Genomic DNA, 18,317 nt, shown 5'->3' with positions numbered 1-18,317 from the left:
AGTTAAGTTAAAAGTAAAAATATTTTAGTTACGCTCAAATCTTTCAGCTGTATTTTTCACAAGTAATAACTTGTCAAAATAAAATTTAATTGTTTCTAAAAGTTGTGATAGAATTATATTTGTTTAAACTTTAAGAATCAATAAAATAAAACTAAGCCAAAACTATTTTTTAGGATTGTTTTAGCAAAATTGAGGGCAGTTTTCGACTGATCGTCACGCTCGACTAACTGTATTCGTTCACCTTGCTTCATTTAAAGCTTGCTTGTTAGGTTTTCAGTAGCAATAACCTTTAAAATAACAGTCATGTCTCTTTCAAAGCTTGGTTCAGCTCTTTCCAGAGCCATTCAAAAAACAGCAACTAGCGTTAGTTTATTTTAATTTATACAATATTTAGAAAAAAGACAAATAAATTTTAGTAATTTTATTACAGTTTTGTGGCTTTATTTTGATTTTATATACTAATAATTTGCACTTAGCTACTATTTGACAATGCATTTTAAAGTTTCCAGAGTTTTTTTTTAAAAATATTAAAGTTAAGGATTTTGTTATTTTTGATTTTAATATTGGCAATACTTAGTCTCTTTCATTAATGTTAAATCCAGTACTCATTTTAAATGTAAAAAATAATTGTCTATTTCCCTGTATTTTTAAGTAAAGTTTTTTTAGTTTTGTCTAATAATTAACAACTAATTATAATTAATTACTGTATATCTGTTTTTTTACCATAATATTTTTTGAAGTGTTTTCTTTTGCTCAAACTATTGAATATGTTGAGTACTTGAGGATTTTTATATCTTAAGCAGGGTTGCCACTCACTGCCCAGCTTTGGCTATTTTGATAAAGTTTTTGATTTTTTTCAAAAAACTCTAGATTGTTGTGATATTGTTTTGTAAACCCAGCTTGTTTTTTGGTAATTTTTTGTTAATTATTATAATTAATATTAATATTTTAATTATTCATAATTTAAGTATAAAACTTCTCTGAGCTTGACTAATACTTTTTTATTCAAAATTTTACTGTAATTAAAAAACATATTTGGAAAATAGTCAAGCTAGTTTTTGTCTCTCAAGTTGGATTTATATCTTCAAACAGTGGTAATCCTGTAATAGTTGTCTATTTGTTTCTAAAAGCTCTTCTATGTTCTATATAAGTGTTAGAACAAACAAAGTTTAATTATTTTTTTACTATTGCATCAATTAGAACTGTTTTAAATTTTTAATTCCTCAATATTATAATATAGAAATTAAATTATTTGGCTACTTTAATCATGACATATCGATATTGTAATAATGTAAGACTACTAAGACTAAAAGCCTATTAGATTTTTAGGGCACTTAATTTTAGTAGATATATTTTAATCTAAATACATTCAAATACTCTGTTATATATTTTAGATTTTAAATAGATAAGTTTTTAATCAAAAATTACTATTATTTAATTCATTATACTTTCCTTTCACAAACACACATTCTCTTCCAAAAGTTTTATATTAGACATATTATAAATTAATTATACTATTTTGAATTTAATAAAGTTTGATTTTTGCATTGCATTGTTTACACATTTTACACATTATTTTGTAAAACATTATATGTAAATATTGTAGAATAAAACTAATACACTTTTATAACTCCAGACTTGATTAAACTTATTATAGTTTTTTATATTTTGTCTTCAAATAAAAAGTTTGTGTAGCTCAGTGAATTTTTCATAAAGATGAAATTAAATTTTATTATTATTTAAAATAACATTAAAAAAAAACTAGTATTAAAGTTAAAACCATAAAACTATAAAAAAACTTTTTTGTACTTGTGTGACAAAATTTAGGTACAAAGAACTGCTTCTGCTACAGTAAGATTTTGCCAAGGGACTAAGTAAATGAAAATAAATTCATGACTTTTTGTTTCATGATAACTAACACTAACCAAGAGAAAATATTTGATTAAAAAAAAGGCCAAACCCATGGTGCCTTGCTATTTGACAAACATTTAAAAAATGAAACCCAATATATAAAATTACTAATAATGGAAAAACTCAAGTTAGTATGCTAAATCAGTTTTCCACAGAGGATAGAAACAATAAATAACACTGCAAATCCATTTGTAACTTTAAAGTTAATTTTCTGCTGCTGTAAAATTGAATACATAACTTGCATCTACAATAAAAATCATATAAGTGTATCTGAAACATGTGGTATTTGATGAATTCTGAGATTTAGAAGTAAGCTAAACAATCATACAAAAAATATATGTTAAATATTATTGAAACATTAGTTACTGGTGTAAAGTAAAAATGAGTTAAAAAGGATTTTTTTTCTTAAACTGTCAAATAAATTAGTTTAAGCTCACAACGTTTATAAACATGGTATTTACTAAATCAAACTAATTAATTTCTGTTTGTTTAAATTAAAAAGGTTTACAAAAAAAAAGATCAATTATGAGGAGGCAATAACTAATTTTTTTTCAATAATTTTGGCTCTTATGCGAAAGCTTTAATTGAAATTAATTACAAACTAGGTTTTATACAATTAAAAAATTTTAATATTGAGATGTTTTAACTTTTGTAAAGAGGTTTAGATAAAAACATATAAACTGCAAATTTTTTTATTGTCAACTTTCTTGGAAATTTAAAGATAACTAAAAATACTTTTTTTTTGAGCCAGAGACCTCAAAATTTCAGATAAATTTCTTAAATATTTAAAAAGACCATGAATTTTGGAGGTTTTAAAATGATAGAGATTAAAAATATTTAAGGTAAGAACTAACTATAAGTAAAATTAAAAAAAATAATTTTTGTTAAAAAAATCCTTCATTAAAAATATTTAAATATAAGTTACAGACTTTAAAAAAAATGAATAAGATGGTGTATATAATGAAGAAGACCAATTTTTAGTAAAATAGTCTTTTCTTGCCATTTTAGTTTGCTCAAGAACCTATTGAGCTCATTAAATTTCTCAACAGTTATTTCAAACTTTTGTTAAGAATTTTAGGACATATGGGGATAAGCTATGTTTTTTACAAGTTTTATAGAGTTTTTACTAAACTTCAAGTTGCTTTTTACTATTTAAAAAAATCAAATTAGAATTTAAGATATGACTGGTCAAAGTCGGGCCGCAAAATTGGTTCCTTATGGGAAGGGCGAAAACATCAAAAAAAACTATTTTGTTTAAAACTTATCTCCTACATTTTTCAAGCAATCTTCTTTAAACATTCACAGTCTAATCTTTATACAATAACAAAAAAACTTTACTTTAGACTTGATAATTTACGTTATTATAAAGACCTTTTAATTTTTGTCAAACTTTTTAAATTTATCAGAATTATTAAATTCAAATATTTTTTCTTATAATGTACAGAACATTTCCTATAAATTTGAAGAAGAAAGATTTTTAGTGATTTTTAAAATTTCACAAAATTGACCTTCAAAATTTTTTTGTGGTCCATACGTCTGTTTTGAAAACCTTTTAAAAGTCAAATGACATTTTTTAATTATATATATATCTATAAAAACAAGCTTGTAGTTTGTACAAGGCTTTCATATAAATATCAAAGTCATTTTTTGTAAAAAAAGTGTTGGAACCCCCTATGGCTTTAATAAAGTATGAAAAAGATAAAACTCTACAAAATAAAATCGATTTGTAAACATCAAGGTGCATCCCCTATGGTCTTAGTTGTTAAGAATATATCAAGATAAACTTATCTAAAAACTAAAACAAGGCTGGTTAAAAGAAGTTGTTTTAAAGAAATTGTTAAACAATACATCATTGAGGACATGCTTCAGAAACTAATAAAAAGAAAACAAAAGCTTTGTTGGAAGATGCTAAATAGAGCTTAAGTTTTAGCCTGATAATATTTTTTTATATTTCAAGTTTTATCAAAGCCTCAAAAACACCTGTAGTTTTTGTATAGATTTTTTAAACCAAACAGATAATATTTTTTTTTTACCATAGCTGTGCACTGAAATCATACTTCTTACAAGGTTTTTAAATTCTGGGTCGCCACTACTCAAACTGTTAAAGTTCAAAACACTGGATGACTTAATAAAATCAAGTTATTATAAACTCAGTTCTCTATTTTCTAGCTTTTATATCCCCCTTGAAAAAAAAGGTTTAGTTCATAAAACTAATACATTTTTCTGGAGATTTATGTTGTGACCATAATCAGTTGAATACTATAATAAATGTTTGCCAAAATAATGCTTTTAATAATGTTAGTTTGTCCTTATGTGAAGAAAACATGCTACTAATCAAATTTGTTAGAAAAACCATTAATAGTTTAGTTTAGCTAAAATTGTTCTTAAATAGAAAAAACATTTTAAAACATCAAAAAATTTAAGATTGAATAAAATTTTTTGAATAATGATAATAAAGACAAAGCTAGTAAAAAGGTCAAAAATTGTCTACACTGTTAGCTTAGCATTTCATTCAATGACAGTTTTATAACAAAAATAATCATGTATCAGAAAACAAAAAACTCAAAAACTACATTTATAACAAAATTATGTAGACTTCTAAAAATTTTTAATCCTTCGAAAGTTATAATAAACAACTTATTTATATGTATTGAAGTTTTCTCTTAGATCCTTAGTTAAAATTTGGTATATACCATTAAATTTATATGTTTATAATCTACTAAAAAACTACATCAAAAGAAAAAAGTCTCAAGCAAAATTCTTAAAAGTAAAAGATAATTAAAACTGTTTGTTTATATATTTTAATACAAATTTGTGCATATGTATTACGAACTAGATTAATAATATTATAATATTTAATTTTTCAAATATGTTTTTAACAACTAAAAATAAGTTTTCTTATCAATAAAATTAACAATTGCTTATTATTCCAGACTCAAGCTAACCAAATTGGAGCAAAATGCTTCTCAACTGCTCAAGTTGCCAAGAGTAAGTTGTCATTAGAGATATAATTAATTAAGGAGTCTATGATACTTAACATGCAGTCTAAATTAAAAAATCTTATCTTTACAAGTTTCACTGTCTAAAAATTTTTGGAATTTACACTCAAAAAATCTAAATGTAATAAAAGAAAGTCGCTTTAAAGTTTTTGTACTTAAGTGTTGTGTTCTGAGATATTCTTTCAAAACATAAATTTGAGCTTTTAGATATACAACAGTTTAAGGTTTTATATTAAGCATGGAATGAGTTCAATTTTCGAAATTGCTTTATGTATGAAATTAAACTTTAAAAAATTAAAAAAAAGTTATGCTGAAAATTTCAAAATAAATTTAACAATAACTTAATTGGTTATTAGTATACATTAGCATTGTTTCTTTTATAAAATATTGTAAGAAGAATAAATAGAGCTAAACAAATGTTTTAATTAGATTTTATCTTATTTTTCGTTAAACAATTTTTAAATTAGATCTAACTTCATTAAAAACTTCTGATTTGTTGTTTGTAGAAAAATTTACATAGTATTTGTTAAAATTAAGTTTAAAACCTTTTTTTTATTACTTAATAGTTGAACTTTGAAAATATCTGTTTTTTAAAGGTTCAATTTATGCATTTATGACTAATTTCATCAAACTTTTCAAAGTCAAACATATTTTTTTAAAATTGAATTGAGAATTTGTATACAAGCTCAAATGATAATACAAATTTTCCTTTATCATTAAAAGCTACTTAGCTTGAAAAGAAACGTTTAGCTTTTAAAAATAACTGCTTATGTATATCAAACGCTACAAATAATCAAATATTTTTATATATCCCAGCTAAGCAACTTTAAATAACATGCTTCTTTACAACAGACGCAGAACTTGCCTCCATCTTGGAACAGCGCATCCTCGGAAGCGCCCCAACCGAAGACTTGACTGAAACCGGTCGCGTGTTGACCATCGGTGACGGTATTGCTCGCGTCCACGGTTTGAGAAACATCCAGGCCGAAGAGATGGTGGAGTTCGAATCAGGATTGAAAGGTACAGTTGCTGTTTTGTAACTATTAAAACATTTTTTTGTAGCTATAATAAATGAAGAAAACTGTAAAGTTTAACTTTTGACTGATTTTTCTAGTTCGAGTTATAATCATGTATATTAATAATTTTAATTTGAAACAAAAGCATATATCAATTTTGTTGTTATATTATTCTATAAATTAATGAATTGTATTTTTTCATATTTGTATGACTTCAAGACAATGAATTTACGAAAGCTGTAACATTTACTCGTATCTATTTTGTTTTAAAACAAACAAATTCCAAAGTAAAATTTTTCAAACATTTCAACAACAACTCTATGTACGCACAGGTATGGCTCTGAACTTGGAGAAGGACAACGTCGGTATTGTCGTGTTTGGTAACGACAGAAACATCAAGGAAGGTGACACCGTCAAGAGGACCGGAGCCATTGTCGACGTGCCGGTCGGTGAGGAACTCTTGGGAAGAGTTGTCGACGGTCTCGGTAACCCCATCGATGGAAAGGTCAGTGATCTGGAATTATGTTTGTTACTATGTATTTTGTAATAATCTTTGTTTGTTAGCTTAATTAATTATTTTTTTAGTTTACTTCGAAAAAATTTTGATTTAAAAATATTGTATTATATATTATTTTTGTACTACCTTTAAAACTTCTTGAATTAATATACATGTATAAATATTGAGTATAACATTTGCAATATTTTTTAATAAAAGATTGAGATTAAAAATATATAAATATGTTCCATACTTAAAGATTTAATTTGTGTTATGATCTGATGGTAGATATATTAAATCCTAATACTGCTTGCAATACATATAAGGTTTTAGAGAAATTAACTCTATGACCTTGCTTTCTTTTCAACTTTTTATCAACTTGTTATTTTGTATAGAATATTACATGAATTTCATTAATTTTCTCTTCCCACAGCGTTCTTTATTTCGCAGGGCCCAATCAACACCGACAAGCGTCGCCGTGTCGACATCAAAGCCCCCGGAATCATCTCCCGTGAGTCCGTCAGCGAGCCCATGCAGACCGGACTCAAGGCCATCGACTCGTTGGTGCCCATCGGTCGCGGACAGCGTGAGCTGATCATCGGAGACAGGCAGACCGGAAAGACCGCCGTCGCCGTTGACACCATCATCAACCAGAGGAGGTTCAACGAAGAGGCTGAGGAGAGGAAGAAGTTGTACTGCATCTACGTTGCCATCGGCCAGAAGCAGTCCACCATCACCCAGCTCATCAACAGGCTTGAGAGCACTGGTTGGTTATTTTTTTAAAACATAGCTTACAATTAAAAATTAAGAAAGCTAAATGTAGTACTTAACTACTTGAGTAAACTAGTAGCTGTCTAAAACTACGCGTCACTTAAATACTTAAATTTTTATAAATTCAGCTAATCATTAATGCTAATTTGTAAACTATTTTCATCTCAATCGATCTACTTATTCTATGTCCTTAATTTAGTTTTTCTTAACCTTACAAGTTAAAGCATAATAATTAACTTAAGGATTTAAATATAAGTCTAGTAATTTATGTTATTAATAACCCATAATTATTTTAATATCTGAACAGTTACTTCATAATTAAATTTAAGCATGACTTACGGTGTAAATGTAAATTTCCGTTTATGTTTTAATTAAAAATAATAAGAGTGTTTATAAATATACAAATGTTGTAAGTCTTAGTAAGTAAATTGATTGATTTATTTAAGTAGGTTAGATCTTTGTCTTATTTTCCTTTGAGTTTCTTACAGTACAGAGTTAGTAAAATGTATTTCTAGTTTCTAGTGTTAAGTGGTACAGTAAAATAAGTTTAAGATTTTTTCTTTACACCTACCTACCTACTTATTTTTTTGGTAATATTTTTTGTTTTATGATACTCGAATAATGTTATGTTATTTTTTAATTTTTTGATCAACCAAGAAAAACATCAATTATTTGAATAACTACAAAGTAAATTTCCTTAACACTATAAAATAAATTATTATTATTAGTAGGTTCAAAATAAGAATACGCTTATGTTTGTTCTTAAATCTCTTTTTTACAAGAAACTTAAAGCACTTTGTTTAATTATTTTCCTTATTAATAGTTCTTTATATTCAGAGTACTGAAAACCATTTTATGAAACAAACATTTACTACAGTTGTTTGATTTGAAAGTACATGTAATGATGTAAAAGCATTATAAAAAGTAGTACTAAAGTGGTTTACTAAAAGAAGTTGCTTTCATATAAAGTTTTATGTTTATACCACGAATTTATCGTTAATTTTTTTTTGTTTCATAAACAACGCTATGCTGTTTTAGTTTTATAAATTAAGTAACTAAAGTAGTTGAGAAGACAATCAGCATTATCTTCTTACTACTTTATTACTTTACCATCTGATAATACTTTACAATCAATGGTCTGCTTTTTATTAAGCAGGTAGCCAATCAAAAAACAATCAAGTTAAAATTGCAAACATTGACAAAACGTTTAATCATCAGGGTTTACAAATGTTTTAAGTAGCAGCTCAATCTGTATTTTGAAATGCCACTCAGTTTTTCATTAACCAATTCACTTCACACAGACTCGATGAAATACTCCATCGTGGTCGTTTGTCTAATTGTCTTCAATAATAATTAACACTAGAGTTAAGCATATTGTAACTATAATAGTTTAACGCGTTCCAATGCTTCTGGTAATGAACAATACTTCACACAGACTCGATGAAGTACTCCATCGTGGTCGTCGCCTCTGCAGCTTACGCCGCTCCCCTCCAGTACCTCGCCCCCTACTCCGCCACCTCCATGGGCGAGCACTTCAGGGACAACGGAAAGCACGCGTTGATCATCTACGACGATCTTTCCAAGCAGGCCGTCGCCTACAGGCAGATGTCCCTTCTTCTCAGGCGTCCACCAGGTAAAATATAGAGAAATATTGAGTATTTAAAAGAAATAAAGATAGCTTTTTTGTCGTTTTTAGTTTATAGCTGATTTAATGATGTCAATTAGATTTAACAATCACAGAAATTAATTAATTTAAATGAATTAAAAAAAAATTTAGTTTAAATTATAAGTAAATATACCTATTTTTTTTGAATAATTAAGCAAGATAAGAAAGGAAGCAAAAGATTTGATCAAACATAAAACTAAAACACCTTCATTTCATATCAATTCAACTGAATTAATTTGTAACTTCACACAGGTCGTGAGGCTTTCCCCGGTGACGTGTTCTACCTTCACTCCCGTCTCCTCGAGCGCGCCGCCAAGATGTCCGAGGCTTTCGGAGGCGGATCCCTCACTGCCCTCCCGGTCATTGAGACCCAGGCCGGTGACGTGTCCGCTTACATCCCCACCAACGTCATCTCCATCACTGACGGACAGGTAATTAGTTGACTGACATTTAAAAAAGTCACAAACAAATTGATTTTCATCAAACAATTTATGTGCTTGTAATAGTAACCGATCTAAACTCTTTGATTTGTTTTTTATATCGATTTTAAAGTTTTAATAAATTCTTTTATTGATATTTTTCTGTGCTTTAACCCAATGAACAATCTAACTATGATTTGATATAGTCCAACTTAATTAATAGAACTTTCTTTCATACAGATCTTCTTGGAAACTGAACTTTTCCACAAAGGTGTCAGGCCCGCCATCAACGTCGGTTTGTCTGTAAGCCGTGTCGGTTCAGCTGCTCAAATCAAAGCCATGAAACAGGTAGTTTGCAACTTTTATAATTAAATTTTCACAGACACTTTTTTTCCAACAATTTTGAATTGAGAACTTTAAATTGTTTGCCAAATAACAGTTCTAAATTTTGTTATTTCAGGAAATCTCAAGAAAAATCTAAACTGGCTTGAATGTTTTTTAATTTGATTTAGCTTTAATAAGAATAAAAAAAAAACCTGAATCAAAAAGTTTATATAATTTTGTTGAAAACTGCTTTTAAAAAAGTAACTTATTGTTTTATCCTCTTAAACCAAACAACAATTACATCAAGTCCTTAGCATGTCTAACTTGTTAACAAACTCCCGCCTTTCAAAAGGTCTCAGGAACAATGAAGCTCGATTTGGCGCAGTACCGTGAAGTGGCGGCTTTCGCGCAGTTCGGTAGCGATATGGACGCAGCAACCCAGCAGCTTCTCAACAGGGGTGTCAGGTTGACCGAGCTCCTCAAACAAGTTCAATACGGTAAGAGTGTAAACAGATATAAATATTCAGAGATAGCTACTAGTAAAAGTATAATTAAGTGTAAAGATTTAAAATGAAGGTTTTTTTACTACTTTTTTGTAATCACTGATTTAACTTTTCATCTTGGATTAAAAGAATTTTTGTTTTAGTTTTTCTCTGACCTTAGATTTATTCTGAACTAACACAATTTTTTTAAAACACTAGTTTTCTGACATGATTTACAAATGCGTTAATCTTCAAACAATCCCCTTCTGAATTCAGACAGTACTAGTAATTAAGTTTAAGTATGTCTATACAAGTTTTTAAGTGAACGTTTTTCTAACACAGCACCCATGGACATTGCCGAGCAAGTAGCAGTCATCTTCTGCGGCGTCAGGGGATACCTCGACAAAATCGACCCAACCAAGATCACCGATTTCGAAGAAGCCTTCCTCGCCCACATGAGATCATCTCAGTCCGAAATCCTCCAGACTATCAGGTAAAATTATTTGATAAGAATTTATAGTTTTTAACCACCAGGTATTTTATTATGTATTTCTTGTTGTAGTACATCTTATGAAAGAAAATATATGTAACCGATCGTAGACATTTTAAAATCCTCATAGAAGTTTGAAGAAATATTTTATTGCTTGAGTTAAATATTACTATTTTCATACTAATGCTTTTTTTTTCTTGAGTAAAGTAGGATTTTAAAAATGCTTAAATATTACTACCAATATGATTATTACTTAAAAATCTTGTTCAGCACTAAAAAAGTACTTAATTTGCAACGAAGAAAGCAAGAGACAGAAGGAAACTTTAAGTTATAGCTTTCTAAATTATCTCCTTACAACATTTTAAACTATAGTTTGTTGTCTAGTAGAGCTATAAGTGCAAATTAAACAATAAACACGTTGTTAATAAGCTATTCAGTACAAAAACATAAGATGTTAACTTTTTACATTATATAAGTATATACAGTTTTATTGATTATTGTTCTGCATATACAACAAATTTAATATTCTCTTACAGAGCTGAAGCCAAACTTTCAGAAGAAACCGAAGGAAAACTGAAGGGCATCGTCAGCGACTTCGTCAAGACGTACCTTTCCTCTGCTTAAACAGACGGCTGTGACGTCATAATAATTTAATTCTCATCATTTGTTTGTGGTGCGAAAATCGTGAAAATGAACTTTAAATCAAGAACCTGTATTTTTATTCTACATTTTATTCAAAAAGCGATTTTAAAGCACCCGTATATTAAATTGATGTTAGCTAATTTTTATTTTAAATACACTTTCCATCCGTGTAATTCTTGTTATTTGTTTTCTATAAACTATTATTACTTTCATCAGATTTGTTATTATGTAAATATGCTTGTTAAATTATAATAATAAAGCATATTTCCCGTCGATATGTATATTTTATAAAATAAATAACACATCATCTATTACTCATTTTTAAGTACATACTTGAAAAGGTTATAATAAGAACATGAAATATTAGAAAAAACAAAAATATGATTAATATCAGGTAGATAGTAAAAATTAAATACTTAGAGACCTAAATACTAAAAACTCTGATAAATAATTATATATCATTTAAGATGGATTAATACTGCATAATTAGTTGGAAGTATTGTGTAAAAGAAGAAAATTAAAATTTAATCAAATCTCTTCATTTAATAGTTAACCAACAAAATGAAAATTATATTTGATAATTTATATAATGTATATAACAAACATGAAAGCGAATTGTTTATTGTTCAAGTTAATTTCACAGCTAATGTAATAAGACTAAGTTGTAAAGCCAATACCTGAAGTATATATACCGAATCAATATTTTATTCCTTATTTATCCTTTATTGATTAAGTGTTATAAGACAACCTTCGTACATTTCTTCTAGTCCAGCGGTTCCAAACCTGGGGTAAATTCCTTTTTTAGGGGCTAAATTTTCTTAATAACAAGTAATGTAATATATTAATTGTCTTTTTAATTTCTATATTATCATTTAACTAATTCTTTGAATTAAACAAACTCATATTTTACGGAAATTTTTATAAAGTGAGCTAAAATATCTAATTATTTTTCCTCAAAATTAAACACTATTGTATATTGGGGATAAGCTTGATAATTACCATCCAAAAAGTTGAAGGACTGCTGTACCAGTTTATGAACACTAAGTTTTTCTAATAGTAATAGTCTAACATGAAAAATTATACCACTAATATTAGTCTAGTAAGATTATGGAATTGGCTGTAAGTGTATCTGAATGAAATCTAAATACCTAGCTTATCACACTCAAAACAATCTAGTTCAATAGAAATAGTTGACTAAACTTAGTCAACTATTAGTTTTTGAGTTTAGTTTAAGGAAATAGTTTGAATATCCTTTACATACTTTAAACCGTAGGTACTGTACCTGTTTATTTTCTTACTTGAATAACTGTTTCTTATTGTAATTTTTAATTAAGGTAAAAGCTTAATCAACTACTTAAAATACTAAGAAAATATTCTGTACGATTTAAAGAAAAGCAGTTTGATACCTAGTTATTATGTTTTAGTACAGGGGTCGGCAGGCAGTTGGTGGTCGCGGGCCAAATTTCAAGTTTACAAAGTCTTCGCGGGCCGCAGTTTTAGTTTTAGTGACATTTGATTAATCTTTTGGTTATAGTTTTAGTCACACTAGAGAAAAGTTTTACTTTTATTCACCTTATCATTTTAAATAACTTTCAGCTATACATAGAATGACTATTTAAATTAAATAAAATTAGAATATAATTTACATTGACTAATATACTTAAGTGTTAATAAACTATGTACTTTTATAAGCACTTACTAAGTTAAATTTAATACTTTTGTAATTTTACATACAATTTAACTCTCTACAAAAACCAAACTTGAAAGACAATTTATTAGTTACTTTTATATATTTGTTTTTTACACTAGAGAAAAGTTTTACTTTTATTCATCTTATCATTTTAAATAACTTTTAGCTATACATAGAATGACTATTTTAATTAAATTAAATAAAATTAGAATATAATTTACATTTACTAATATACTTAGGTGTTAATAAACTATGTACTTTTATAAGCACTTACTAAGTTAAATTTAATACTTTTGTAATTTTACATACAATTTAACTCTCTACAAAAACCAAACTTGAAAGACAATTTATTAGTTACTTTTATATATTTGTTACATTATCAACCCCTTTTTTCATATTTCTAAGAATATTAACTTCAAAAAAAAGTTTTTGCGTCTTAAATATTTTACATTCATAAAAAAATTTAGTAATTAGTTAATTTAATAAAATTAATACCTGTTTGTATTATAGAAAACTAGAACAAATTCTTTAACATAATTAATTCTCGAATACTTAAATAAAATATCTTATTAGTACCTAGTCTTTTACATGGTTGTCACTTAAAAAGCAAAAATGTATGAGTTGTATCAAACCAGCCTAAGTTCATTAAAAGTTTAAAAAGCTAGTAAATCGTTGTATATCAAGCTCAAGTACCTAGTAAAAATATCATCATCATTAAAAAGTACACAAAGTGTAAAAAAAACAAGAAAAAACTACAATTAGTAAACTACACTACAGTCATGAAAACTATTCTGGGAATTCTAAGATTTATTTAAAGTGTCTGAAATAAAAGTTTCACACACATCTGAGTTTTCAAGCTTTTAAATAGCCTGTTTGTGTAGCAACCCAGTTAAAACAAAGTTCACAACATAAAGAAATAACGAAACTTATTAATAGTAAACAAATTACATGCCAAAAAATATATAAGTCAGCTGGAATGGACAATTAACTTTCTTAAACATTTTTAACAAAAGTATAAAACTTAATTGAGTCATTAGCGAAGAGAAAAAAACTCTCTTTTATTAAGCATTGCAACAATTCTTTATCTGCAATAAGAATTTAAAAATATTAGTTGTAAAATAAAAGACGAGCAACAAAAAAAAAATGTTAGTTAGGAGTTATTGCGAGAAACGATAAAAAACAAATCACCAAAGCACATGATTATCTTCAGTAACTATAGAATTATCAAAAAAAAGTTGTTAAGGCAAGTTATAAAGTAGCAAAATTTATTATTAATAATGAGATACCGTTTATAATTGAAAACATTTTTAAAGAATTTTTATTGGCAGTAATGAAAAACTTTTGTTTATTCCTTCAATGACAACAAGAAGTCCTATTTAGGAAATGCATTAAGGTTATAAAGTCGCATAAATCAAATTATGACTTTAATCAATATGTTAAGATGAGAGCACTGATAGAAAAACTATTGCTCATCTGAGAATTTTTATTAGAGATGTTTTTTTAACTTTGACACTTTAGTATAATTTCTTGGTTTAGTTCAAACCAAAAGCACAACAATCGGTGAAATTTTACAAGTAAAGGTGCAATGCACCAAAAGTTTTTAGAAGTACAATTCCTTCTTTTATTTTTAGTATAAAGTTTAATTAAAGTTTAAAAAGTGTCTTATAAAGTATATCAATATTAAAAAACACTGTTAAGCTACTTTAGTATATTTTTTGTTAAAGAAATGTTATAATTTTTTGTGTCAAATCGAAATTTCACTACTTTACATGTCAAATTTGTTTGAAACTCTAGGCTTTTTCAAAAATTCTAAAATTCAAGTTTTTTCCAAAATTTTTAAGCATAAATTTTCAAGTCCAAAGCTTGAACTTGATATATTATAACATATATTATAACTGAAACTAACACTTTTGATTGAGCAAATCTTACATCATAAGTTTAATTTGCCACTCTTTTATGCAAAAAAGCCAGCCTGAATTAACAAAAACATTCCTGATATTTTTGTATACAAAAAACAATTCTAGCCAAAAACTTATAAAATGACTTAGTTGGCCTGAGATTTGAAGTCTTCAAATAGTGATAGTCTGAGTGTGTGTCAATGTTTATAAACTATCCCTAAGTCTCGTTTATATTAAATAGATAGCTTCAAAAAACAGCAAATGTGTGTATTGATATGCAAAGCATAAAAGTTAACTTAGTTTGACAAAATCAATGTTTAAAAAATGAAAATGTATACCTAACAAAAACTATATTAGTTTATGTCATATATATTGTTTTAATTGTGTCTGTACAAATTTAGATATAACAAGTATAAAAAACAAACTTAGAAACTTATGCATAAACTAAACTTAAACTAACTAAAGTATTTTATAAAAAGTGGTTTAAAACATGAGCATTTTTTTAAGTTGGTGTGCATATAAATTAGTTCAAGTGCAAAGAAAACTTCTAAAAAATTAAAATGTGTCAAAACAAAACCTAAATAAACCTTTTTTTCTTATTACATTGTTATTTTAAATGTTTTTACACTAAAACATAACATTTACAAATAAAAAATATATAAAAGAAATTTAGGTATAAAAAATATTGGAAAGAATATCTAAGCTATAAAGAAATGACACTTTAGTTAATTACTTTGCATTACTTTTGTACAAAAAGGAAAACATTTGCATTTAGTTTATTTGATAAATAGGTATAATATAACTAACTTATTAAATTCAAGCACTCTTTTTTCAGATAATTACTTGCTGTTGAAAAATAGAAGTTATTATAAACTCAGAAAAATATCCTGTTAGAATGCTAATCTGTCTTTTTCACATTTTTAAATTAAAGTAGCAACTTCTTCTAATTATTTTTAAATGTTATACAGAGACTTAAAACCAAACTAAACAAATTAAATCGAATTACCGAAAAAAATTTTACTTGAAATATATTTATGCTCAGCGGGCCACTTTTACATGCTCGCGGGCCACAAAATTTTCTTTCGCGGGCCGCATTCCATTCAAAAAAATATCGTGCTCGCGGGCCGCAGATTTACCCTTCGCGGGCCGCAATTGGTCCGCGGGCCGCAGTTTGCCGACCCCTGATCTAAAACCTAGTGAATTGATACTTTCAAACCAGTATTGTACATACTGTACTAAAGACAAAAATGAAGTTAAGATTCACGTATTATCTTTAATGTCAATTTATTGTTCGTTCAAATAACTAACAAATTTAAAGGTCGTGATGAAACTCCAATATTGCAATTTGTAAACCAAAGTAGGGCCATTCGAGTTAAGGTCTCTGTAAATCCATTTGCTCTAAAATTATTTCTATCTAGCACTAAATTTTCCCAGGCTAGGTGCATAAAAATTTGAAAGTGAGAAAACTTATTATTTACAGCTAAACTAACAAAAACTTTAATCATGAAAATTTGCAGCAAATTATGGTGACCTTGCTCCAATTAAGTGTCCTAAAAGCAATTTAAATTATAAAGTATTTATGTATACTTTATACGTTTTTACTATGTTCTCTTTTTCTGTTTAGTAATTGTAAACGCAAGTTGCTATAAGCTCTAGATTTAAATTTAGCTAACTTATCAATCTAACATTCAAAAGTTATCTTGCATGTGCAGATGCTTGAAATGAGTTTCTGCAAGTTATAACTTTGTTACTTAAAAAAAATTTGATTTTATAAAGCTAAGTTTTAATGGACAAGACGTTAAACGTATACGGATCGATAACCGAAAGGATTTTTCGTACATCTCCAGATGCTTGGATCAAATATTTTGAATTGGACGCTTTTCCTTTGTCGTTCAGTAAACACGTGTTTCTACTTAGCTTGAAAGTACATAAACAAAATACCAGTGATTCATTTAGAAACTGTGCGGTAACATATAGTAAAACAGGTCCAGTAATTTTGAAACAAAAATTACCTTGTTTAAAAACACTTTAGATACTTATTGACTTAAATAGTCCATACATAACATGTTTACTTGATAAAAATTATAAAGAACATTTTTACCTTTTATGAATAAGTTTCATTGTTTCAATTAAGTTTTAGAAGTAAGTTTATTGTAAAAAAATAAGTTTACTGAAAAATATAAAGTATGCAAAGTTACCTTGGCTGTAAGACAAATATATAGATCTAAAAGTTAACATTTAAATTATTATTTTATTAGAATTTTCAAGCCTTCGAATAATAACACTAGTCTGATTAAGAGCTTTTAATATTTTACTCTATTTAGAGTTTTTCGGTACTCATTTAAATTAGTTATCGAAAGACCTTTAAGTGTTTGAAAAAGCTAGTTCATTGCAATAATTAACTCTGGTTTCATTCTTAAAGTTTATTTAAATTTTTAAAAACATTATAACTTTATTAAAATCGAGCTAGCTTACCAAATTATCATCTTTGAACACGACTTAAAAAATCAGTAAACCTACAAAACAAACATAAATCTGACAAAAACTAAATAAGAAATCAGAGTTGTGTAATAAAGTTATAGTTTATTGAAAGAGATAAGAAAATACACTCAAAAAATTTAGTCAATGGACCTGGTGTATGGAAAGACCTTTCGGTCATCGAGATATAAAATTAAACTAGAGTTATTTATTGCACTGAGTTGGTAGTAATTAAAGTAAGGTGATTTTATAATTTTATGATTAAAACTATAACCAGATAATTGCAGTAACAATTTAATCAAACTTCATCGGTAAGCAATTGAAACTGTAGTTTTAAAAGTTTAAAGAAGTATTAATTCTTTTAGAAACTTATTACTGAAAAGTTGAGGTTTTATAAAACTTAAATAGATTCTTATAAAGTTTTTATTAAAGTTTAGTTCGTAATCTAACTGAACAAACAAGTACAATTGAGCATTATTATAATTTTTATTTTAATTTTAATACAGCCTATTAAGTCTTACATTAGTATCAAATTTCTGATAAAATAAACTTTAAACAACATTTAGAAAAACTTTAAAAAGTGTTCATTGTTTGAAATAAAAAGCATATACAGTTATATAAAGAATTTTTTTCAAGTTTTTTAGATACTGCGTTCTCAAAAACCAAAAAAAAATCTGTGAGCATAAAAATACCAATACCTTATAATTTCTGAAAACTTTTACAAAATGGTCAAATTACATTAGCTTATACAAAACGTTGTAAAACTTATTTACACTTTTTATCAGTAACCGAACTTAAAACAGAAACAAAAATTATTTTTTGTAAACGTAAGAAATTGTTTGCCAAACACATTCTACTAAACAAACTTCCTTTGTACAAAAACTTGTAGGTTTTATTGCGCAAATAATATGTGCTTAGTTACACAAAAAGATAGATAAACAGATGTTGTCGATAAAATAAAATCTAAATTGTGTTTATTTTTAATCGTTGCTACCAAAAAATAATTTTCAGTGAACAATTCTTAAGTAAATAAGA

General features: G+C 27.0%; 1 protein-coding gene across 1 annotated transcript; it reads left to right on the top strand.

Moving 5' to 3' along the window:
* The first annotated feature begins 256 nt into the window (after nt 1–256).
* On the top strand, nt 257–11,489 carry LOC145839391 (ATP synthase F(1) complex subunit alpha, mitochondrial-like). The gene is made up of 11 exons (XM_082946966.1): nt 257–363; nt 4,845–4,899; nt 5,763–5,930; nt 6,259–6,431; nt 6,873–7,188; nt 8,629–8,826; nt 9,112–9,290; nt 9,519–9,626; nt 9,955–10,099; nt 10,427–10,577; nt 11,111–11,489. Exons 1-11 carry the CDS (start codon nt 304–306, stop codon nt 11,196–11,198), a joined length of 1,641 nt encoding a protein of 546 aa, XP_082803092.1. The 5' UTR covers nt 257–303; the 3' UTR covers nt 11,199–11,489.
* The last annotated feature ends 6,828 nt before the right edge of the window (nt 11,490–18,317 follow it).

This window comes from Thalia democratica, chromosome 6 (genome assembly GCF_965202585.1).
Source record: "Thalia democratica chromosome 6, ktThaDemo2.hap1.1, whole genome shotgun sequence".
In the NCBI taxonomy this organism is placed as follows: domain Eukaryota; kingdom Metazoa; phylum Chordata; class Thaliacea; order Salpida; family Salpidae; genus Thalia; species Thalia democratica.
This window is presented reverse-complemented; position numbering and strand designations above follow the sequence as displayed.

Bases quoted from the DNA above. Each gene is read 5' to 3' on its own strand.
- LOC145839391 (XM_082946966.1), top strand. From the start codon at position 304: ATGTCTCTTTCAAAGCTTGGTTCAGCTCTTTCCAGAGCCATTCAAAAA. The intron at 4,900-5,762 runs GTAAGTTGTCAT...TCTTTACAACAG, and splicing joins AACTGCTCAAGTTGCCAAGA to ACGCAGAACTTGCCTCCATC. The intron at 6,432-6,872 runs GTCAGTGATCTG...TTTATTTCGCAG, and splicing joins GTAACCCCATCGATGGAAAG to GGCCCAATCAACACCGACAA.